This window comes from Pimephales promelas, chromosome 1 (genome assembly GCF_988280905.1).
Source record: "Pimephales promelas chromosome 1, fPimPro1.hap1.1, whole genome shotgun sequence".
Classification (NCBI taxonomy): Eukaryota; Metazoa; Chordata; class Actinopteri; order Cypriniformes; family Leuciscidae; genus Pimephales; species Pimephales promelas.
This window is the reverse complement of record NC_142769.1, coordinates 30239914-30256308: the sequence shown is the minus strand read 5'-3', so window position 1 is coordinate 30256308 and position 16395 is coordinate 30239914. Positions and strand designations below refer to the sequence as shown.

General features: G+C 37.7%; 1 protein-coding gene and 1 pseudogene across 1 annotated transcript in view; one reads left to right on the top strand and one right to left on the bottom strand.

Moving 5' to 3' along the window:
- phf21aa (PHD finger protein 21Aa) overlaps positions 1 to 563 on the bottom strand; it is a 28041-nt gene extending 27478 nt beyond the window's left edge. The window contains 1 exon segment of the mRNA XM_089129457.1: positions 491 to 563. Within this exon segment, the coding sequence (XP_088985583.1) occupies positions 491 to 549 (59 nt within the window). The 5' untranslated portion in view covers positions 550 to 563.
- Positions 564 to 14940: 14377 nt separating this feature from the next.
- Positions 14941 to 15833, top strand: LOC148998449 (uncharacterized; annotated as a pseudogene).
- The last annotated feature ends 562 nt before the right edge of the window (positions 15834 to 16395 follow it).

Here is a 16395-nt window from a genome sequence, read left to right as displayed (position 1 = left end):
CAGTCAACATAGTTGATAATGGAAGACCACAGCCACACATGAATAAAACATGACAGAGCTGAAGAGAAGAAAAACCTGTAGGCCTTTTATATTATAACTTCGTAGGCCTAAATGTAGCAATTTTATCATACAAAATATCAAAAAAACAGGGTGTGATTTTTTTGATGAGGAACAACCATCCTGTTTGACGGATATACATTACTAAACCTAATAAACAAAACAGCACTAATTGAAAAAAGGACACATTGAGAGAGACTGCGAAAGGACCTTATGACCGTCCAGTCGTTAAAACGGACCGAGCGCCATCTGAAAGCTTGAGGAAAAAGGTCATCACCATCATCATTAGCGTTCCAACGCATCCACACCGGAAACAGCAACATCACTTTATATAGTCACACAATCACACATCAAACTCACTACACGGGGCCTACAACTTTCCTCCACCTTACCACCGAACAGATTTTAGGAGACTTCATGAAAGCGAGCTCACGTTTGTGCAGATATGTCAAGGCGTGGTGCCGAGAACACGAACTGGAAAAAATCTTTCATGATCACACGTCTTGTCGCCCTAGCGGCTCTTAACAATAACAGTAGCTCAACACCGCGCGGGCTGGTCGAGCTCAACACATCAAGAGTACCGATACACACTTTATCCTGTTTATGGCTCGAGATTTCGTCCCTTGCTCTAATGAATGTAAATGTAAGCGCAAAGTACATTTATAATGGCATCCCATGATTGTTTGACGGCATGATGTGAAAACTACGGCACGCGATGCAATCGCATTTTCAACCATATTATTCTAGTTCTGTCAAGCAAGTGTGTCGTTTAAAGGGTGTTTGGGTGCCATTCGGTGCGTTATTGTGTAACGGTTGTAAGTTATAACGTTTCTTTGACTGCAGCTGTACTCTCTCTCTATCTCTCTTTCTCTCTCCCTCTCTCTCTCTCTCTATTCTGCAACTCCTACAATAAAGAGAAATGAACAAAACCCCCCTGCGCTGCCTCTGCGCTTTCACATCCACTCAAATCACTACCAGCACAATCAAATAAAGAACGCTTAAAGAGTTGCAAGACACCATTCCCAAAAGTTCACAAGATGAAGATGAAAAAAACCGAGGTGCACTTACCCTTGTACTCACTCCTCCAGCAGTCAAACACCGATCTTCATACACTTACACACACTCACCAATTATTTAAATATATATCTACAAACAGCCGGGCATTTCACCACTAAAATCTTATTCCACGGATGAATTCGCTCCCTTTTGCGCCCTAAAGTTTTGTATAGTGTAACAGAAGGAATCTTCGCTATGTTTGCTTGATTTTAAACCAAAAATACATAAAAAGACAGAAACTGATATACAAAACAAGAACTCTTCTTCCATCCCATTCACCCCCAGCTTGTGCGCTCGTCGTATCAATGCGCGCAGAAGAGAGATAATGGGACAGCAAAACCATGCCATGTAACCCCCAAAATAACTCGCCCAACATAACACATTATGGATATTATTAGATATTAATTTAATATTGTCGCAAACCGGGGCGAAAGAAGTATTACCGAGCCCGAAAGATCACTTAGAAGAAGAGAACTAGTTTATGTAACGGTGCGGCGAATTTATTTCACTTTGCCTAAGGAACGGTTGTAGTGCGCCCCCCATTGCCTAGGGAAAAGCCCCGGATGTAAACTCAGTGAAACTCGTTTTGAGTGAAGTTACAATAATGTGCATCCAGCGTGGGCCAGATATATTGTTAGGATAACAGAGAAGAGATGTGCTGTCCACTTATTCACAGAGACAACTGTATTTTAAGGAAGTTTTTATGTTTTATCCATGATAATTCCAGTAAACCTATTATATCCCCTCGTAAAGCCATTTAAAACACAACGTTCCATGCTCAAAACAACTCATTTTTAAAATCATTTTATTTTAATCTAGTAGTATTGCATGTGATAGGACCTGTACTTTGGTTATTTCTTGTGAAGTAGATGGAGTCTTGTTCAAGTGCTTTCGATGCAGTACTATGCATTACATAATATGTTTTATAAACCATTTTCATTGCACATTTCCTTTCAATCACTGTGAAATAAAATCTATTTGCAATAGGTTAATCTGTGATTTTGTTGTGTATAGTGTATTTTGTATAAAGAGAGATTTTTTACAAAGACACACTAGTTTTACTGACTACAATTATTTGTTTATTTGATGTCAGTAACTACCAGAAATGCGATCAGTCTGATGGCATGAGTTATGAGAGGTGAACGGCAGGGGGAGACAGAGTGCTGTGTTGGTGAGCGATCAATCCTGCTCTCTCAGCACCGTTTTCTTTTCTAGGCCTTTGCCTCCTAAACTGGTCCATACTCTTCGTCATCAGCACCACTGAGTCATCTCAGTTCGCTTTGAATTATCACTCTGCACAAAAAGAACAGGAAGTACCAACCTCAACATTTTTACATCCATTTAATAATCAAATACAGAGTAGAAGAGTGACATCACTGTGACAGTGCGAACATAACATGCTGAAGCAATTAAAAGTAATATGAGAGAGGAGAGCATTTTACCAAAGAAAAATGTATTCTGATGTGGTTGAAAATGTAAACAAAAAGCTGAAAATAAGGGCAAACCAGCTACTGGTGTTCTAATGAATGTAATTCTATCAGTGCTTTCCAAGTGTGTGTTTAATTGCAGAGCTCTTCTCTGATGTCCCTCTGTTTCTTTTCCTAGCACTCTTTATTTGGACTGGAGGCAGGATGAGTTGAGGCTGTCTGTGTTGTGATCTTATATAATCCACACATTTCCAGGAGTGAGGTCAGTGAAAGTAGTTTTTTACTATTCTGGGATATGCTATGCATACTGATTCATTGCCTTTACATTACATAGAAATGCATAAGTAACGCTTTCTTACCAAAGCGCTCATGTGTCTTGGAATACACAATCTTTTCTTCACTAATGTTACGGATATGTGGCTTCTCGAACCAGAAAAAATGTAGGGTGGGACTTGATTTTGTCCATTGGGAATTGATTGGATGGTTGTGGTTTGCTGCTGTGATCTCATGTCAGTGACAGGTTGTCCCGCCCTCGCACCATTAAACACATTATCAGAGAAGAGATTGCTGCCTGCATCCGCAATCACATACTATATAGGTGAAAAACAGTATGTATCTACTCTTGAAAAATGTGATTTCGGACATACTTTTGTTACATAGTTTTTCGCCTACAATATAGAAGGTAAGTATGCGATTTCAGACACAGCTGATGTCGTTGCAAGCGGGAGGGGTAATTATTTGGATTAAAGATTATGAGAGCACATGAATTAAAAATAAATAATGATGTGCAGGGATGAATCATTTCGAATAAATAGCTTACTGCAATATTCCACAAAAAATAATTTTCAATTTTGATTTCATGGGGACTCACTCGACCCTTCTCGACCCTATACTATCCATTGCACAGCAGTGCACGAGGGCGGCCATCAGAATCCCCAGCAGCCTCTGCTACCTACCTTTCTTATTTCATCTAACACAATGAAAGATCAGCTGGCAGTCAGTGACTCATCCTCTTCAGCTCTTGTGTCATTAGACCTCATTGAGCTGTTTCCTCTCTGGCTGATTGTGATTGGCTGTGATCTTTGTGAAAGACATTGATAGAGTATAATATTGGATTTTGCACTGCACCTCCAGAATAATCTGAGGTGACTGATCTAAACAAGACTCCATTTATCAGGAAGTCCCATGCTGCCAGAAACTGAGTCAGACATTCTTTTTGTCAACATGTGTTTACATAAACTAAAGAGCAAATGAGGCTCTCAGTGTTAATGAAAGGACGCATGATAAGATGCTTAGCATCTTATTCCCAAACAATGTTTTTAACACAGGCATTACACAGTTGACGAATGTATAATTCATTTCTGTATAATTCATTTCTACAATCTAGACCTGAATGCCCTATCAGATCAGCAAAAGGTGTATACACACACAGTGTGCTGTTGTTGTCACGATTGACTGTATGAGCACACAACGAAGGAAATTCCAAAACAAAACACACTTTATTAAAGGGATACTCCAATTGTTTTTGGGAAATAGGCTCAGTTTACAACTCCCCCAGAGTTAAACTGTTGAGTTTTAGTGTTTTTGAATCCATTCAGCCGATCTCCGGTTCTGGCTGTACACTTTTAGCATAGCTTAGCATACATCATTACATCATTGAAGTGCACAAGACCATTAGCATTTCTCAGAAAAAAATGACTAAATATTTCTCCTATTTAAAACTTAACTCTTCTGTAGTTACATCGTGCACTAAGACCGACGGAAAATGTAAAGTTGCGATTTTCTAAGCTGATATGGCTTGGAACTATACTCTCATTCCTGCGTAATAATCAGGAAACTGTACTGCCTACCATGAGTGCAGCAGGCGTAATGTTATGACGCAGCGCCTGAAAATAGTGCCCAGCTTCCAACGTGACCGGGACTAAGTTTGTGTAGTCATCGCGCTTGCTGCACTCATGGCACAGCAGTAAAGTTTCTTGATTATTACGCTGAGAGTTCCCTGCATATAAGCCTAGAAAATCGCAGCTTTACATTTTCTGTCTGTCTTCTTAGTGCACGATCTAACTACAGAAGAGTCAAGTTTTAAATAGGAAAAATATCGAAACACTTTGGTCATTTTTTTGGGAGAAATGCTAATGGTCTTGTGCACTTCAATGATGTATGCTAAGCTATGCTAAAAGTGGTACTGCCAAAAGCGGAGATCGACTGAATGGATTCAAAAAAGGTAAAACTCAACAGTTTAACTCTGGGGGAGTTGTAAATTGAGCCTATTTCCAAAAAAAAAAAAAAAAAAGTGGAGTATCCCTTTAAAGAACAAAAGGAAACAGGACAGAATTTCAAAATAAAAGACAGAATAACATAATCTAGCCATATCAGCTGTAGCACTACCAAAAAATCAAATCTCCATAGTGAAATCTCAGTTGGTCAGAGAGTGAATTATCTTTCCAGAATCTTAAGATATTGGTGTCCGTGACTCTATGAGCTTGGATGGAGACTGTAGTGTAAACTGTGAGTTTTTTAAAAGCTTAGTGCTTATAAGGGGCTGTTGAGATAGTATTCTCACTTATAGGCTTGGACCCAGAAACAGCATCACGACGTAATGAGCAGAAACATATTTTCCTCTAACTAGACTACAGTAGTGAGAGAGATATGTGTGGTGTTCATTTGAGTGGCACAGTAAGCCTGAGAGAAATGAGAGTGCTGTGATCTGACATCTATGCTGAAAAGACTATAGCTGAACCACAGCATCACTGCTGCCTTAAACCTCTCATCAGGATGACCACATCCTTCACTCTGAACTCCATTCACTGACCCAAACCCTCTGACCTTACTACACACAGAGAGAAAAGGAGAGATAGAATTAGGAAAAGAGATGGTTTCCTTCCATCTTGCCTACCACATGGCCCTTTTTGCATACTGTATGTTTCTGTCTCTTATATACCCTGTAATCACTGTCTGCCTGCTTGCTTGCTTTGTTTCTCTCTCTCTTTTTTTTGTTACTCATTTTCTTTTGAGTTGAAGTATGGTTTGTAGTATATTTTGTCATGATTGCAGGACAAGAAATAAAACTGTAACAGGAAAGTACAAAAAAAGAAAAATAATGAATGGCACTGTAAAATAACAAAACAGCCTTTTGGAGTTGAATTCCTCCACTTAATGTATTCCTTGAACATAAAATTCTTTAGTTTCGTTAAGAATTCTGTACAAATTGTTTCATTTATAGTTTTAAGATGCCCATGATTATGTTCTTCATCAGGTTTTCCTTAAGAAACATACATTTAGTTTAAAGTGTTAACTATTTAATGAATAAAAACTGCTTCAGAACAGAAACACTATTAGGTATATCTTTGGCTATATTTTCACCCAAAAAAAATCACCAATTATTTACTTGATCTAAGAATCATATCCACTGTAAAAAAAATGTTGGTTTAACTTAAAAAATTAAGTAACCTGGTTGCCTTAAAATTTTAAGTTGATTGAACTGGAAAAAGAGAGTAAATACAATGAAGGAGATTGATTTAATCATCAGAAACTTAAAATAAGAAGTTATCTGAACTAAATAAATTATTTAAGTTGATTTGGCAAAAGAAAAAATGTTGTCATAACAAATCTTGAAAATATATTTTTCTAACCTATGGATTAATACACTGAAATAGAAATAGCTTTACAGAAACTCTGCTATGCCAGTGCACGAATTGGCCTCCCACAGAACATTTTAAATCTGTAGCCGGCAGGATTCTTACCAATGCCAGAGATTTTCCACTGTGAATTGTGTGAATTTTAGGGCACAATTAAATTACTCATATTTCATCCTTAATGTTTGCAACAGACTTAATGAATAGAAATCCCAATAGCTAAACCTTTTACAAGCTGTATGTTTGAAATTCAAATGGGAAAGGCTGCTGTGAAGTGGTTTTTGGAAAACAACACACACACACACACACACACACACACACACACACACACACACACACACACACACACACACACACACACACACACACACACACACAAACAGAATATGAAATCATTCTAATTCTTCATATGGAAACTGACACATCACTTGTGCATGTTTCTGCTAGAACAAATGGTAACACTTTAGAATACGGTTCCTTCGTTAATGAATAACTACACACGAACTAATGAGTAACACAATATTAACAATCTAGTAACTATTATTAATTAACAAGAAACTCTGATTAACGAACTAGTAAGTAATAGCGCACAGACGAAAGTGGTAGTTCACTATTAAGTAATCAATAACTACTATTTTTTAAATACTTCCCAGAGAACTACTGAAAAAGTTTATTAACAATCTAGTAACTACTATTAACTAAAAGAAACTCTTATTAACGAATTAGTAAGTAATAGCTCACAGATGAAAGTGTTACTACTTCTGTGGGAATTACTAATTATTTGGATTCGTATTATAAAGTGAAGATCATTGGAACTAAATAGTAATTACTCAAGTGTTACTAAAGACATTTTCTAAAAGTATACTAAAGTTCACTAAAAATCTCAATCGGTTGCGCAAATCATGACTAGATCATGTAGTAACACTTGAGTCATTACTAGTTAGTTACAATGATCTTCACTTTATAATACGAATCCAAATAATTAGTAAGTAATAGCTCACAGATGAAAGTGTTACTAGATACTTCTATGAAAGTGTTACTAGATAATTCTGTGGGAATTACTAATTATTTGGATCCGTATTATAAAGTGAAGATCATTGGAACTAACTAGTAATGACTCAAGTGTTACTACATGATCTAGTCATGATTTGTGCAAACGTTTGAGATTTTTGGTGAACTTTAGTATAGTTTTAGAAAATGTCTTTAGTAACACTTGAGTAATTACTAGTTAGTTCCAATGATCTTCACTTTATAATACGAATCCAAATAATTAGTAATTCCCACAGAAGTAGTAACACTTTCATCTGTGAGCTATTACTTACTAATTCGTTAATAAGAGTTTCTTTTAGTTAATAGTAGTTACTAGATTGTTAATAAACTTTTTCAGTAGTTCTCTGGGAAGTATTAAAAAAATAGTTGATTACTTAATAGTGAACTACCACTTTCGTCTGTGTGCGCTATTACTTACTAGTTCGTTAATCAGAGTTTCTTGTTAGTTAATAATAGTTACTACATTGTTAATATTGTGTTACTCATTAGTTCTTGTGTAGTTATTCATTAACGAAGGAACCGTATTATATTGTTATTATAACGAAGGAACCGAACAAATTATATTGCGTCTAAACATTTAGTTATCAGTTCTTTCTTTCTTTCTTTCTTTCTTTCTTTCTTTCTTTCTTTCTTTCTTTCTTTCTTTCTTTCTTTCTTTCTTTCTTTCTTTCTTTCTTTCTTTCTTTCTTTCTTTCTTTCTTTCTTTCTTTCTTTCTTTCTTTCTTTCTTTCTTTCTTTCTTTCTGTGTTTGGTTTATGCACTTCTAAATGTTTTTCATTATTGCTTGCATGTGCATGTCTAGGTCTCTCTGTGTGTTTAATTAGCACAGATGTTTTGGCACTATCCCACTGTTTTAGCCTAAAGTCTGTTTGTATGTTGACCCTGCTTAACTTTTTTATGTATTCTGCATTAGAAGATAAAAATGATCACTTTGGTCTATTTCTACTGTTCAAAAATATTTCATCTTCCCACTTCTTTCGATTTCTGAATAAAATGACCATAATGCGAGCAGCGAGTCAGTCCTGATGACTTGGGCAGACCTCAGGCATCCCTGAAGAATATGCTGTGAGGCCAGGGATCCCTCTTGTGGGAGTCATTTCTGACTCATTTTACAGGGGTGCCACACTGGATCATGTCAGTGTGTGCTAATATACAACAGGGACAACTGGAATAGATTTTGTGTGTAAGTGTATGTGCGTTTGTGTTAATGTTGTGGATTAAACAGGGACATTTTGTAAGTTATGTTCGTCTTGCTATCTGGGATTAATCATGCACCCTCACACAAAAAAATGGCACTTTAGCATATACCGTCATAGGGAAAGTCTGAATCATAACATTGCAGAATAGTCAGGTACATCTATGTGGTGTGTGAGTGTAAAGAGAGCTGATAGCTTTATTACTAGTCATCTCTCCATCTGTTCCTAAATGTTGCCCAGACTCGTGTTGAGTTCATCTACATTTGTTTGCAGCACACTGATGAAGAAACCAGATCAGACATGACCAGAAATCTCCGGACCTCACACGCCATATGCAGAGGAGTTTGTCACAATAGATCAATAGTGCTTCCTCACAGCACATTGCAATGTTACACAATGGAATGTTTCAGAGAGATTAAATAGCATTGTTGTTAGCTGCTGAACAATGTGTGGACCGATTGGTGTGCAGGGAAAAAAGGTATAAAACTAAAATGTTTAACTTTTGACCAAAAAGTTGAAAATCTATTGAGGTTGAAAGTAATTAAGGGCCTATGTAGTTATATAACTAGAGATTTGAAGTTTGTATAATGGTATGTTGGCTTTGTCATGGCAACAAATTTAATTGTCTCAAGTAACTCTTTCAAAACACTTAATTATTATAATGATTTCAATTCTAATCAATTTGTTTCAGTTCATTTGTGAGTGTACATGTTTACAAAGACTCCCTAGTTTTTTAACCAAACGAACCATGATTGAGTTTATGCTAAATCAAATTTCTGCAATTTTATGTTACTGAGAGATTTTGTGCATTTTCGGGAGAGATTCAAATACGATTTGATAAAAGTTATATTCAGTCATATTACATTAAAATGTCCAATAAAACTTGACAGAAACCTAATTTAAGTTACCGAAATACAGACACCACTTTCATCATGCTGTGAAATGAAGGGAAAAAAACTATCACTGAACTAAAAGAGGAATGGAACACAATGCCTTGATTAAAAAGGGAGCCATAGCTTTATTATTTTAAGGATTATTCTTATGGTTTGGTGGACATTGTGGTTTGTGAATCACTTAGGAAAATGACAGAGCTCAGAGTGAAGTAGACTGTTTCTGGGTCAGTGTGCAGTGCTGCTTCAGTGGGGGTTTCAGCCTCCTCATACAGACCAACCCCCCAGTCTTCTGCTATTATCCCACTCCCCCCAACACACATACACACACACACACCACATCAGAAACGTGCGGCAGTGTGCTCAGTTCTCCACCCTCACAAGAGTGTATGGAAGTGCTGCTGTTGAACAGGACTGTGGGAGCAGAGAGTAGACACACCCTTCTCTCTTTCTTTCAGACAGGCAGACACACTGACCCCATGGATTGATATAAATATACCTCTTATTGCTGGCTGCTTCTGGGGTTGCTGGCTAAAGCATCTCATTTTGGCTTCTGACCGAAATAACAAGTAAACCTCAGAGAATAAAGGATACAGAGAGAGAGAGAGAGAGAGAGAGCGCGATAGAAGGAGAGGGTATGAAAGGTGTGCATCTTAGACAATGATGAATTTGGACAGAACAGGGAATTCACTCCAACAGAAAGCACACACACGTAAGACTTTTTGTTCAAAAACTAAAGCTCACACTTTTTGTTCAAAAACTAAAGCTCACACTTTTCCATATAGCTGTGTTCCGATTCACAGGGTCCCCACACACACAAAGTAAATGTATGCCATTCATATATGCATGTAACAATAATTTACTATAATGCAATTTTTATGTAGGCCAATATATTGTTTTTAATTTAACCAGTTAACCTTTAGTCCGCGCACCGGCCTGTTTTTAATACATACAAATATCTTAATTAAAATATATAAAACATAATACATGTTGTCATGTTTGTCACTTAATAACTTATGTATTAGGGCAATTGGAATAAAGCTAGTCTTTTTAAGGTATGATATTTCAGTTCCTGAGGTCTGTAAGATGAGTCACTTGTCTCTACCTCCCTCCAGTGACAAAGTGACATTAGAATATTCCATGTTGTTTATGTGAGATTCATTGAGATCCGCTTCAGTTGGTGAGTGTGTTTATCAAACTGCACTTTTCTCACAGGCGTCATAGGAAAATGTCAGGATCACACGCATCCACACACAAATGAAAAGGTCATCCCTCACAGCGCATTCTGTGACCTCTAAGTCTGATCTGGCTCTGTCTTGCTGGTGATTACATTCACATTATCATACTGATCAAACACATAAACACAGAACACAATAATTAAACTCACACAATGATATATATATGCTGAACACAAAACCACACTGTACACCATAATTTAACATAACATTGGACAGCTAGATATATACACACTTTGTAGATCTCACAAATATATGTGGTGAAGATTTAGCTTTTTCTGTCAAATGGATTTCCCCCATTTAAATGAAATCAAAACTAGGGGTGGGACAAAATATCGATTGGGCAATATATCTGTTGTGATGAGGCGGAGTCAGGAGGATTCATTTGCAGCATTTATTAGAATAATCAAAACAGCAGGGTCCAACAGTGGCAAACAGATCAGAGAAGGCAAGGCTGAGACAAACCAGGTAAAAAGGCAAAGGGTTGAGGCAGGTAGAGAAGGGTCAGCAACGATAAACAATCCAAGATCAAACACAGGAATCAAACTTGGTGAATAACGCTCAGAAATGATGGCCGGAGCAGATCAAGGCTTCGCACTGAATGAGTGTGTGAATGAGGCTTATATGAGTGTGTGCGAATGAGGTGCAGGTGTGAGTCCAAGCAGTCCCAGGTATGAGGCATGATGGGAGATGAAGTTTGATGGGTAAAGTTAATATTCCGCAGACGGTTCCCTCCAGTGGTGAAGAGGAGGTGGTGTGAGAGCCTGCTCTGTTATTGATGGTTTGGGGGGTTTGGGCTCCCCCCTCCGACTCTCCTCTTTTTTTTAATTTAATTTAACTTTTGACCAACAGGTGAGGCTATCAGGAGGCTGAGGCATAGACACCCATTTGGAAGAATAATAATAATAAATATAGCTGCAAGCAGCCATTACGGGGCAAAGCACAAAAGCAGGCGACAAGTCATGCCAACATGGTTGGGAGTTTCAGACCAACTGCAGCAAGAAGCAATTAAAAACATTTGAAGATGAATTTAGGCAAAATGGCTTAAATTATATTTTCAGTAAATTATAAAATTATTTAATGGTTTATCACTTTTGACTAATAGGTGGCACAGTTATGTTGATATTGCATTGTGATCAGAATGAGGTGACAATGACGCATGCGAAGTTTGGTGTCAAAATGTGTAGGCATTGCAGAGATAAAGCCTGAATATTCATTTCGGCAGCATGACACAACTTTGATGCTGTGGTATACGTTTCGTCTATCGTCACAAAATCCATTTTCGTATACCACAGCATCAAAGTTGTGTCATGTCCAGTTCTATGTCATCGACCAACACTGCATCCAGATGGACCAGAGGAAGGTGAAAACCATCCACAACTCGCCCCAACCCTGAAGGATTTAAAATCATAAAAACAATTGTCATAATAACATTTTATCTCGTGACTGAATTGCATTGAATTCTACTCCGCTTTGTTTCCAGAGGACAAAACAAACCTTTCAATCCTGATAACTATTCCTGGGCAAAGAGGACACATTGAATGTTAATATAATGTATAATGCAAAAAGAAAAGAGGGTCGTAAATGATGATAGCTGTTTTCTATGGCATCTATATATTAATGTGATTGTGATTTTTTTTTTATTTTATCTCTAGGCCCCCCAACAGAAATCCAGAAAATCTCAGTTCACTGTGGAATACCCTGTGGTAATACATGTTTCGATGCACTAAAATTAAACTGTCTCAGGATAATGTTGTTTAAACGTTACAATATTCCAAGTATCTGGCTTAGGGCATGTACAGAGCTGTCTCCATTACTCATGTCTCTCTCCTTTATCTATGTGCAATATTGTTTTCTTTTCTCACTCATCTTGTCACAGCACCCCCTACATGCAAATACACAATGTTCATCCCTTTGTGAAACGGCATTTGTAGCAGTTTCATATTGTTCTCAGATAAGAGTGCTTGTCTAAAACAAGAACCTTCCAGAACAATATTTTACCCTAAAAAAAAAAAAAAGCTGTGGTGATGACTAACAGACTGACTCACTGTTGTGCACACATTGCAACCCGGCTAAAAGATGCATAAATCAGAGGAGGCAGAACAGAGGAGTATGTTCTTTCCCTCCACAGATTGATGGTCTATTTTTAACCAAGTGATGCAATGTTTAGCCCTACCATTTGACCATAACAGTATAATCAATTTCAAAGTGGTTGTCAACTGATTTTGACCAAATGAACCTGTACAGTACCAAAAAGGGTTAATCATACAGAAGTTAGCAAAAATGCAATTAAAAATAAATATTGAAATGTCCATGGACTGCATGGGTAAATAGCACAAACCTGTCAAGAAATGTCAAAAATATTTGACATAAATTTACCCATTGGTTTGGATAATTTAGTAGCCTGGGTTTCCCCATTCTGCCTTGCCGCAGCGCGATTTAATTCGCTCTGCTAGGCAGTCTGGATACCATGAACCAAATTTTCCCCTGAAAAAGGGAACCAATCACAGAACGGGGAGGGAGTACAGGCGCATTTGATAGACATTTGTAGCACCCAATTATATGGCTCTGGGCATTCGTAAACCACGCCTCAAATACAAGAAATTGAACATGTGGTTTCCAGACCACGTTTCATTCTCAATGATACATGGTCTGGCGTTAGCCAGGCTAATAATTTAGCACATTTTAACCCAAAATTTCTCAGTATAGTGTCTAATATTGTTTTCTAGTTAGTATATTATTACATATTAGTAAAGTTTTAAAATAACTATTTTGAATTATTACATATTTAAAATGTAATTACTTAACAATTGCACGGCTTAAAGGGTTAGTTCACCCAAATTCTGTCAGTATTTACTCACCCTCATGTTTTTCCAAACCTCTATGTGTTTATTTGTTCTACTGAACACAAAGGAAGATATTTGGAAGAATGTTTTAATCAAACAGATCTCAATCCCCATTAACTAGTATGTGTTTTTTCCTACTATGGTAGTCAATGGGGAATGAGATCTGTTTGATTAAAACATTCTTCCAAATATCTTCCTTTGTGTTCAGCAGAACAAATAAACACATAGAGGTTTGGAACAACATGAGGGTGAGTAAATACTGAGAGAATTTTCATTTTTGGGTGAACTAACCCTTTAATATTTTTTGTGGAAACCTTGACACGTTTTTTACCTTTGATAAATCTGATAGCAAAAGAAGGACTAAACAGAACAAACAAACAAAAAAGGTAGAAGAATTGGAGAGCTCTCCACACCAAGCCGGCCATCCACGTGCCAATTTTGATTCCTTTTTACACCCTGTCACAAATGATGTGTTCATCTCCTGAGCACTTGTTGATGAGATCTTTTGTGAATACACATAATTTCTCTTGTTCTCTTCTTTATTTCATCCAAATTTTCCTTCTGTCTCTGTACATTTTCTTCTCGTTTCATGCTTGAATGTTCATTCATCAGTCCCGCTCTATCTGTTGTCATAGTACCGCTGGCTCTTCTTACACTGGGCTGCTTTGTAAACTACGCAAGTATGACTCCAGCTAACAGCTACGGTCACGACATCATGAGTCAGGTACGGTCAGTGTGTCACCTGTTTCCATACGTCATGGAAACACTGATTATATGTGAAATGTATGCTTGACATGAACACAATATTTTCTTCTCCCTCTTAATATCTTTTTTGTTTTCTTTCCTCTGTCTGTATTTTACTCTGTTGCTCTTGTTATGGTGCACTTGACTGCACTGCAGTTTCTCTGACCCTCTCAGTACAAACAGATCTCATAATCTTTAATGCAAGCACGTGGTTGTCATGGATACAGTTGCTAGATGGCCTGTCATGGATTTTGAACACTGCTCAGAATCACAGAACGGCACCTCAGAGGCTAGATCATACCAGTGCAGCTATTAAAGGCCCACCTGTTAGGTCTCATTAACTTTGACTGAGTCCTGTGTAATGCAATGTTGCTTTTGCCAAAGGATTCAGCCTCCAGACAATGACAGTCTTCCAAAAAGTCAAAAAGCCAAAAAGCATAAAATACTTGTAAAATCATGTTGTTGCCTTCATATGAAATGTTGGGCGAGATATCAGAACATATTTTATGTGTCATGGGGGATGCTGGTAAAATATATCGGTGTCTTAAGTCATGTGTACCAACACACCAATTCTCATTGGCCAACGACCGTCCATGACGTCACAAGTCTCTGAGCATAAAAGTGCTCCTGAAATACACATCATCAGCTTTTTTGTCTTCAGGAACTGTTTGTTTGTAGTGCATGTTTGAAGTTGAGAAAATGGAAAGATCAAGCAACAAGTGCTTCAGAAAGTGTGTGTCCTTGTTATTTGACACTTTGATAATGTTAACTAACACAAGAATCAGTCAACAAACACAGTAAGTAATGTCTTGTCCTGTTATTGTCACCTGTGTTACATGTCATATGTTTAGTATAGCCATCTCTGATGGCAATATAGGATTTATATGTGATAAATGCAAGGAGACAGTCAGGCTGACGGAGAAGATTTCAGAACTAGGGACACGCATCAACTTTAAGGATGGTAAGAATGCTAGATCTTTAGATGGTATTTTGGATGTACCTATAGTGAACTCATTACATGATTCGGTTCCGGCTGAAGTAGAGCCCGTGCAGCAGGGAAGATGGGTGACAGTTAGGGATTGCCGCTCTAGTCACGGATCAAAGAACCTCTTCTGTTCCGATTCCCATAACAAATCGATTTGCCCCACTCGGTGAAACACCCACTGAGAATCCTGATGATTGCGCCCTGGTAATTGGTGATTCGATCACATGGAACGTGAAAATGGAGACACCAGCCACCATAGTCACATGTTTACCGGGAGCCAGAGCCTGACATTAAAGCAAATTTAAAAGTGCTGGCTAATGCTAATCGTAAATTCTTTACGATCATTATTCATGTCGGCACTAATGATGTTCGACTCTAGTCGGAGATCACCAAAATTAATAGTGTGAACTCGCAAGTGCTATGTCAGGCACAGTAATTTGCTCTGGCCCCCTTCCTGTTTGCAGGAGAGATGAGACAGTTAGCAGACATACATGGGCAGTATTTCAATTAAATGTATTTGAAATACGTGTTTAATTACTTTAGTGTATTTTGTAATTTGTATTTTGCAGGTGTGGAAAAAATAAAATGTAGTTTGTAACAAAATATTTTGATGGAGTGTATTTGAGTATTTCAAATACTTAAATACTTAAGAAAAATCACCATAGTAATGTCATGATTCTGCCCTTGTGTCCTTGATTTTCTCTAGTCTTGAGGCAGGATCATGACAGACCCATGTTTTGTGTGCAAGAACATGGCCTTTTTTTGGGCCATGTGCTTGTGTTGTCTCGTTACGTACCCCGTCCCCTTGTTTTCCACGTCTTGTCATTGTCAGCTTCACCTGTTCTGTCTCCCTATATCCTTGTGTTTGCTGTCCTTTGTTGGTTCATTGTGATTCTTACCTGCGTGTTACCTTACTTTGTTGAGCCTTGTGAGTATCCTGTCAAGAGTATTATCTAGAGAGAGTTCTGATTCTATATTTGCTGTGATTTCAGACCAAAAAAAGGCAGAAACATAAGTTATCATATTCATCTCATTTTTGTTTACGATCCGCTAGCTGCCCTTCCCAGAAGCATGCCGTCTAAAAACCCAGCCTGTTCTCATCCCAAGGCATCATTATATACAAAGCTTTTGCCAAAGCGTAGACATCCAATGCACATGGCACCCTTTAGCGTCAATATGAGACGCAGATATATATAGGCAGAAGGCGCCTCCTAGTGGTCTAACCCTAACCCTACCCCAGACCTAAACCTACCCATACTCTGTGCATGTTATAT